The 9,355-nt window shown below is 37.2% G+C and overlaps 1 protein-coding gene across 6 annotated transcripts in view; it reads left to right on the forward strand.

The window, feature by feature from the left end:
- Nucleotides 1-8,394, forward strand: part of C5H12orf50 (chromosome 5 C12orf50 homolog) — a 44,724-nt gene extending 36,330 nt beyond the window's left edge. For 5 of the 6 annotated variants that reach the window (XM_042467189.1, XM_042467185.1, XM_042467186.1 and 2 more), the window contains 4 exons: nucleotides 636-743; nucleotides 1,476-1,679; nucleotides 6,442-6,531; nucleotides 8,158-8,394. In XM_042467189.1, the coding sequence (XP_042323123.1) occupies nucleotides 636-743; nucleotides 1,476-1,679; nucleotides 6,442-6,531; nucleotides 8,158-8,183 (428 nt within the window). In that variant the 3' untranslated portion in view covers nucleotides 8,184-8,394. Of the gene's footprint in view, nucleotides 1-635; nucleotides 744-1,475; nucleotides 1,680-6,441; nucleotides 6,532-8,157 lie in introns of those variants that run through there. The other variant, XM_042467191.1, reaches the window with a different exon arrangement.
- The last annotated feature ends 961 nt before the right edge of the window (nucleotides 8,395-9,355 follow it).

The following is a 9,355-nucleotide window of genomic DNA, read 5'->3' on the forward strand; positions in this document are numbered from 1 at the left end:
CTTTCACTCATTGCCAGTCTGTTTTTGGGCACAATTCAAAGCACTGACCATAACTTTAAACGCCTTGTGACTTGGGTAAAATATATTTAGAGACCCATATTCTCCTGAATGAACTGAGATCTTCTGGGGCAGTGGTGAGGCTTCTCTCAGATCTACCATCCTTGGGGTCATGTTTGATGGGGACATGTTCTTGATGGCTATTCCCAGACTGTGGAATTTCTGTTCAAAGGAGGCTAGGGAAAATATTCACCACTCAATTTGTTGTTGTTGTTCCACCAGTAAATAAAGAGCTTTTTATTAAGAAGGGATTTTGGAAGTTGACACTGGTGAACCAGGGACTATTAAATGGTTGGTGCTATACTTTTAAATAAATGTTTGAAAATGCTTTCAATGATGTTTTAGTAGTAAATTTTTTAAAATTGTATTAAGAATGTTTGGTTTTCAAAGCCATACTTATGAACATAATTCTTGGACCATCATAATTCATTGATATGGCAAAGTAGACTTGGCCTTACCAGATATAGTGATCCTTACTGTGTGCATGTGAACCATTTCTGTGACTATGAAATGTATCAGCTTCCCTTCTCATTGATGTAGAACTAAACAACAAACGATAACACTTTTGTTCTTTTTAGCTATAAACCATACTGAAAATATAAAGAAGCATCATTTTAAAGGCGTCAAGAAAAAGAAATGGATATCCGAGGAATCAAAAAACATGCCTATTCCTTTGACAACAAAAGGTATTTTGAGCAACTGTTTTGATAGATAATAAATTCACCTGGTCCACTTTCATTAACGGAGTACAAATATTAAAAGAAAATAGTTTTTATTTCAAGTCAGGCTTCAAGGATCTGGGGACCATTTTTACCCCCAGGATCCTCCGGGATTGTTTTGGTCCTTACACTTTCAGTTTCAAAACCTCCATGCTCTTGAGCAGTAGTTCTCAATTTTTGGTTCTCCCAAAAGTCCCAGCCAGCTTTGTTAGTAGTCACAGGTTGTGATCTGCCAAAACAACGTGGTTCTCAAAACAAGTTTGAGAACCACGTTGTGCAGGAGCATACTAAGGGGACACACATTGTTATAGGAACAAAAATGTGCTCTAGAGGAGGATCACTGCTCTTAAAGGATTAGTGGGTCTCATTTTTGAGCAAAAAATAGTGTAAATGTTCCAAGAGCAACCTGTGAGTGGAAAAACAGTCTTGGGTTCTTATGTAAGTCACAGGTTGCATGATTCTCATCTTTGCTTTATTTTTAACCTCATGTTCCATTAATTCTCCTACATAAAAATAAAGAAACAGATATTGTTGGACAGCAAATCCCATCAGATTCAGCAATTACTGCCAATGTACAGGGACAATAGGAGTTGCAGTCCAACAACATCTGAAGGGCGACATGTTCCCGAACCCTTTACTATAAAATCAATAGCATTTAGTAACTTCTTATAAGTTTGGTTCTTGTATTATTTTTTGCAGCAATGCATACTTCAAACCCAAAAGGTAAAGGGAATTCCCAACAAAATGATCAAAGCAAGAATGCTGAGAATGCTTCTTCTGTTCCTCCTCAGAGAGCCAATGGGAGGAGCATATCCTTGAGTTCTGCAGCAGCTGGAAAGTCACCACATCTGAACTATGGTAAAGTTGGTGTTGCCAAAGAATCCAAGACGAATTTATCTACAGGTAAGAACCCTATTTAATAGGGTCACTTGCTGGTTGGATTTTTTAAATCAGTTGTATTTTGTTACAGTAAACTGAATTAGAAGTAAATAGTACAATAGGACTGTCTTACTGAAAGTGTTTTCAGCTGATGTGCCCATTATAGAATGTCATTCTTCAGGACAGTGTCTGGGTGCATGTTGCTGTTGTTAACTGCCCACAAGTCAACCTCAACTAATGGAAGCCCTATGGATGAGACATCTCCAGGTCATCCTGTCCTCAACTGCTCTGCTCAAATCCTGCAAGCTCAGGCCAGTGGCCTCTTGAGTCTAACCATCTGGCATGTGACCATTATCTTTCTACTGCCCTCTACCCTTCCTAGTATTAATGTCTTTTCCAATCATTCATGCCTTCTCATGATGTTACCAAGGTATGACAGACTCAGTTTAGTTATACTGGCTTCCAGGGAGAGTTCAGGTTTGATCTGTTCTAGAAACCCATTTGTTTGTCTTCTTAGCTGTCCACAGTATCCTCAGCATGCTTCTCCAGCACCACATCCTATATGAATTTATTTTCTTTCTATTGGTTTTCTTCACTGTCCAGCTCTCACATTCATACATGCTGATGGAGAACACAATGGCTTGGATGATCTACATTTTGGTGTTCAGATTCATATCTTACACTTTAGGAATTTGTCCAGTTCTTTCATAGTTAACCTTCCCACCCCTAATCTTCTTCTACTTTTTTGACTGCAGTTTCCGTTGTGATCAATATTTGATCCAAGGTATGGAAACTTTTTAACTATTTCAGTTTTCTCATTATCTGGGATGAATTCTTGTAGATTTTCCGTAGCCATTATTTTTGTCTGGGTTCATACTTTGCCTTTTTTTAAAAAAAAATTTAAAAAATGATATCAACAACCCTTTTAATCACTTCAGGCTTTAAAGTATTTTACTGTACCTCTAAGTATCTTTGACTGTTTCTTCTATTTACCATTCTTTTAATTGTAATTTGTGTGTTTTTTCAGTCTAATAAGCATCTTTGGTATACGTTTGCATTAAAGGAAGTATAAAAGTGTTTAAAATAAATATTGGAAAACTTATTTGCAATATCTCTGTCTGTGGTTAAGTGTTTACAGTGATATAGAGAATGGTCTTAAGGGAAATTGGTAATTTATAGGAAATATATCTGTTTTGTTCATAGCTGTAACCCAAAGTTGTATATTAAATGTTTATAAAAAATTCTAAAGATTTGAATTTAAAAATTAAATATTTGCAATTTCTTTTAAAATATCCATTGACCTGTTATGCTAGGCATCAGGTTCACAAGAACATGTTTAGTAAAGGTACAAACTGTGGCAACTAATATATGTCTTATTGCTAAACATCTAGATTATTTAGATTATAGTGAACTCTCCATTGTATCCAATTCTGGTTACAGTGCTCTCTGTCCACAGCCTTACTTGCCAGACATCAGTTAACATAAGTGAAGGGATTTGTTCCATTTTTGAACAACACAGGTGTATTTCTGTGACTATTATGATTACTATCTTCTCTTCAATGTGACAGTTCCCTCCCCCCAAAAGAAAGGGTGGAACTTACTTGCAAGTGAAGTACAAGTTTAACCAAAGGATAAGAAACTGTCTGGATAGAACTTTATTTGAGAATCATCAGGGTTAACATTAAAAAGACAGGCTGGCCTCATAATCAGGACACACCAGAATGTAGTATTGTAATGGAGAATTAGGCAAGCCTGATTAAATTTATGAAGTTGTGCAGAAAAGGCTCAGAATTTAAAGTACAGGTCAGATTCCAGATCCTGAGGGAGTAAAAATGTGAGATTGCAGGAGTGTAAGCAGATGTTTATAGTTTAGAAATGTCTGAGCTGAGATTGAAGCAAGGCTGGGTGCAAGAAAAATAAATCCAGATTAGAACCACAAACAGTGAAAGGACCATACATCTCAGTCTTGTTTAATGATTCATTTGAGAAACTGGCAGTGATATTCAGTGCAGCAATGAAAGCTATCCAGTTCATTGCTTGTGAATGGAGCAGAGACTATTTATTTGGCTGAAAAATACTCTTGCAGTCATTTGTGAGGGAAGATCTATTATTGCAGAGTTAGGAGAAGAATAAGTAAACACTGCAAATGCTTAGAAATGCAAAATATGGCTAACTTTAATGCAAAGTTGAACATCCTGTAGTGGCAGGCAGAAAATCACACATACAGTGCAATACTAGAACTTAAACTACCCAAGATGTCCAAGAGCCAACTAAGCTTATACTAGGCCATCCATACCAGTGATGAATTTAAACTCTTTCTATCCCAAAACGATCATTTTCCAGCCCATTCTAACTTTGTACTAACATTGTGGCTATGTCCCTCAAGTAGAGGAGGTTTTAGTTTGGTGTAACTCAGCTTCTCCCTAACCTCATTCCCTTATCTGACTCTTTTCTGGCTCTTCTGCTAGCCCATCTTAGCTGGCACAGCAATTCTGTTGTCAAGAGTGCTCTTTTGGGAGTTGGGAAAGTGTTCTGCTAGCATCATGGTTGCCAGATTTAGGGTTGCTAGCTGGTCTCAGGGAATTCCCATCCTTCTCCAGATGGGGACAGCAATCTCAGAATAAGAAGCATGAGGGGAAAAAATGAACTTATGTGTGCTTTTTTGGGTGGGGGGGATTGTTGCCTTAAAGCATGAACATCTTGGATGGATTAGTTGTTTTTAGTCTGTAACCCCACTTTGATCCACCGGAAGAGGCGGGGAAACATAAATAAAAATTATTGTTGTTGTTGTTGTTGTTGTTATTATTATTATTATTATTATTATTATTATTATCTCCAAGTACTCCCAATTGGTACCAAGGAGTAGCTCATCATGACAGTGTTTGGATGTGTGTTTCACTTACAGGTGCATCAGTAAGCCAGAAATAAGATGTTGTGTGCAGACACTTAGGGACATCATGCCACTTGGGGCAGGGTGGGGAGTAGAGTGTCAGTACCATGGCTCATAAGCTCTTTTTCTTTTTGGACAAGTCCTGGCATCAGCAATGCAGGGCCTGGGAAGTGCCACAACAGTTGGCAGTGTGCCTTCCACAAGTAGCAGTAGATGGCCAGGTAAAACTTCTCCATGTGTCATGTGTACTGTAGGTAAGGCCACATGGGATGTGAGCCCTGTTAAGGATGGCAAGAACTCTTGAAGCCATGGACACATTTTCCATTTGAAAATGTTGTCTCCTCTCTGACTTTGGGTAATGGAATTATCTAGTTGGTTGAATTTTAGACAGATTTTGGGTCCATTGCCATAATCAGCTGAGCTAGAAACAGCAGCAGCCTACATCCCAATTTTTCCTTATCCCAGCTATTTAAGGTCTCAAGGATGCACCTGCATGACATCACCTTCTGGAGGTCAGGTTTGGTTCTTAAATAGCAGGAGATGGGATGCTGAAGTAAACAGATGGTCAAGCCTTGTATGGCTTAGGTACAGGCTATCTGAAAGCCTATGTCCTTAGCTGAGCCTGCCCAAATCTTTCAATATTCGGGCAAGGACTGTCTCTTGATTTCACCACCCTTCCAGGCTTTTATGGTGAGGACATTATCTTCCCTCTTGAAAGAAGCTCAGCTGGCCCTCTCTTTGCTCCCTTTTCACTTGCACACAAAGACCTTCCTATTTAAAGGCTTTCTTCCCCTGTGTAATGGATTAGTTGTTTTTTAAAAGTAATATTTTTTTTTGTTTTATGTGCTTTTCATTAATTGTAAATTAATTTTTTAAAAATAATGTTTTAATCAGATTTAATGATGTTTAATGATGTTTGAACTTTTCTACCTGGTATTGGTTTTAACTACTTTGTTTTAATGTGTATTGTAAGCTGCTTTGAGTCCCACTTTGATTGACTGATAGTCCATCTTTCTCCCAATCAAATAAATATATAGACTAGAATAAATAACATTTCTGTGAGCAGAACAGCCAGCATGTTTTTGAGTTACGATTGCACTGCCTGGCTTTTTAAAAATCTTTTTTCTTTTCTTGCATTTTGCACAGCTACCATTTTATGTCAAGTTGAAGCCCATTTTACATGTTCAGATGTTAATCTTTTGTGACATTAACACAACACTTTCACACCTTTCATTTTTAGTGTGAACCATACCCAAAGGAGGTTTTAAAATCTGAAAATTCTTCACCTTGTAAGGCCATATGTCTTTCACAAACATCTGTAAACTACATAGGCATCTCATGTCTTCCAGAGAAATAACTAAATTTGTAGGGGCCATCATCTGAGTTTTAAAGAAAAAGTTAAAATATGTTTACAATTCTTTTTAAACTGTTAAAGTAAAATATATGAAACTTATTTAAAGTGGGATGTCCCCCCGAAAATATAATTTATACCAAAAGTGCTGCTTGGAGTAAAGGCTTTGATTCTTATTTTAATAAATATTTTATACTCAAGAATAGAATTGATCTGGAATTTCTTAATTATCAGTTTCAGTTCAATATATTTGTTCTTTTTTCCTCCCTGTTCAATCTGTTTTGGGTGTCATTTTTAGGCATAAATTTGTTGTAGTGGCACAGTGTATTTGAATATTAAAATGGATTGTTCATACCAAATGAGAGAGGGGAAGAGAGAACGCCAACTTTTGCAACAATGAAAACAGACCTATGCAGGTATAAGGTGGAAGTATTCTTGTATATGCCCCTGACAGGATGCTAGCCTCTGTGTGTGCGCATTCAGCTAGACTGTCAGAATGAAACTTGGAAATGAACATGTTAAGCAAGCTGTGTTTTCCTTTACAGAAAAATGCACTTCAGCATGTAATAAACCAGGTTGGAGAAAAAGAGGTCCACATTTTAAAGTATATACTAAAGCTGAAAAAACACATTCAGGTATTTTAAAGTGATTACATTTCTGTTGTTTTTTTGCTGTCAAACAAACTTCAACTTATTGTGAACTTATGAATAAGAGATGTCTAAGGGCCCTAATCATCATCAATTCTGTTCAGGTTTTACAAATTCAGGGCTGTGGCTTCCTTGATTGAATTAATCCAGACATGTCTTAATTTGTTAAAAGTGAAAGTGGTCTAGAATGGTTTTTAAATAGTTTTTAAATGTTTTTAAATTGTATATTTAACTTCTTATGGATGGATGATGGATGGATGGATGGATGGATGGATGGATGGATGGACTGCTGGTACTTAAGAGGGAAGAACTCTCAAAGCATGTTAAATATTTAAAAGTTTATACATTTGTGCTCAAAGCCCTGTCATGGATAAGGAAGACAAATATCCAGATCCAAGAGCTGGTAGAAGTTAGATCTTGTTGTTTAGAACTATATTTCTTTACTTGTGCAAACTGACTAGAAGCAGGGATGTAGCCAGGATTTTGGGAAGGGAGGGGTCCAGACTAAGTGCCACCATTATAATGGGGCTTGGGCATGGTGGCACAGCAGCACACACCATTAATTGTATCTAACGGAAGGGGGGGGGTCCGTACCTCATGGACCCCAACCCCTTGGCTACGTCCCTGCTCGAAGTAAAGAGATCTACTGTCATATTTCTCAGTCATCAATTTGGTTTTAGAGGCCAGATGTACCATCTTCCTTCTAATTGACTGTTTGTTGTATGAGAGGTTGTTGCTTCCAGTTTTCTCCTTGGCAAAATAATATGGAACTCAGAAAAAAAAATCAATAATAGGCAGTGATATTGTTGACATGAAGGAGCATACTATTCTTTCCAGCCACTGCTTTTGTGATTTCTAATTGCTTTCGGTTAATATAAGGTGTGAATAAAGTATGGCCCACTTGTGTCATCTACCCTGAAATAAATAATAATTCCAAAATGGTCAATTTTATTCTCTAGGCATCACAACTGGTCATTTTGCTAATGGCTGTGAATAGCCTGCTTTAGGCCCATGGAGAACCTTCTTCAAAATTGTAAGTGGCTGTCTGGTCACTTCCACTTGTGAAGAAGGTTACCATGGATGTAAAACAATTATGGTGATGGAGCAAAATGAGTAATCATACACAATCAGGATCAGGATCAGCTCTTTGAGGACAAAGAAAACAAACCATGAGTTCAGGTGGAGTTAGGTAGACTGATTTTCTAAGTAATTGTGCTTAGGATTCCATGCTAAGTGTGTATATCTTTTTTTTCCCCCTAGAAAAGTTCTAAAATAAATGGATTGTGCTACATAATATAATCCTCAGCATATTATTCACTCAGAAATATATGCTGCTGTATTGAGTTAGGCTTACGTCCAAATAAATGACTATAGGACTGCAGCCTAATATGGTACCTGGTGGGACATTAGTTCTAGCAACCATAATTAGATGGATAGCTGGTATTCTCTGTCCTTCTGAGGCCACATCTCAGATGCGTGATATACTATTAATGTTTGTTCCAGGTCCAGACATTATCTAGGACAGGTTTGCAACTTGTTGCACAATGCTTTGATCCTGTATGTTTCGCATGTCATATGTCAGTATTTTCAGACTTGCTCCTATCTTCATTTCAGAATCCAGAAGAAATGGAAGCAGATAAAATGGAAACAGATTTGACAGAGAGGAAAAAGGAATTGATATATGGAAGTTATTGCTCTTATGGTTTACCCTCAAAAGAGTAAAACAAGCTGCAAATTCAAATGATATGCTTATCAAGAAACAAAACTGGGATGCAAGGTGATAAAATTAATAATCTTAAATGCAGAAGTACAGAGCTGATAAAACATGTGCATTAAAGTGTCTAAATGAGGCATACATTTCTGAATAAGTTCTTTTTTGTTTACATTTAATATAGTTTGAAAGTTTCAAATATTTCATGGGCACCATGTTGGTTTGGCCTAACCATCTTTAAAGAAGAGTTGCTAAATAAAAGATTTTAAAAGACCCTTCCTATCCCTTTTAGAATATCAAGTTTGCAAAGACAGTGATAATGATCACCAGGTACATTTTGAAAAAGACACCTTTCCCCCACCCTCCCAAAAAGGTTATATTTAGATAATGACAACACTGTGATACAGAGATGAATCAGAAAGTGCTACTTCTCCATGTTCAGGAGGCCAGTGTTTGATTCATGATGTCAAATTCTAATAGTGCTTTCTCAGGCGTGTTCTAAACACTGGAAATGCAACTGACTGAAAACTTAATCATATTGTCTTAGGACTTTAGTGCCTGAGAGACAAAAAAGGTGAAACTGATTGGGATAGTAGTGGCTTTCTCCATGCTACTCTGCATATGCTCGTAGCACTTCCATTTTTTCCCAAGGGGAGATTGTTATCAAAGCATGTCTTTTGTTGAATGATTTTCCCCCCATTCAGCAAATGGCATGCTTTGACAACTGTACCTGGGAAGGTAACACAAGTGCTATGACATCAAGTGTAGTGGCATGGAGAAAGCCGCTACTCTTCCAATCAGTTTCGCCTTTTTCTTTCATGTAGTACATTTGCCTCAGGGTCACCATAGGTAAAAAACAACTTGAAGTCACACAACAACAACAACAACAACAACAACAACAACAATGTCCATACTTGGACTTGAAAATGCTTGCTTGTATAGGCCTTCTGCTGCCCCCTACAATATTTTGGAACTCTTTTGAACTTTTTGCATTCTAACTTGCTCTTAACTTCTTTTTTTTTAAAGAAAATTCTGTGTCAGCTTTGAGACCAAGAATATGAAAAATGGAAAGGGGCAAATTTTAACATTCAAATGTTGCAG

The sequence above is a fragment of the Sceloporus undulatus genome, chromosome 5 (genome assembly GCF_019175285.1).
Source record: "Sceloporus undulatus isolate JIND9_A2432 ecotype Alabama chromosome 5, SceUnd_v1.1, whole genome shotgun sequence".
Lineage (NCBI taxonomy): Eukaryota > Metazoa > Chordata > Lepidosauria > Squamata > Phrynosomatidae > Sceloporus > Sceloporus undulatus.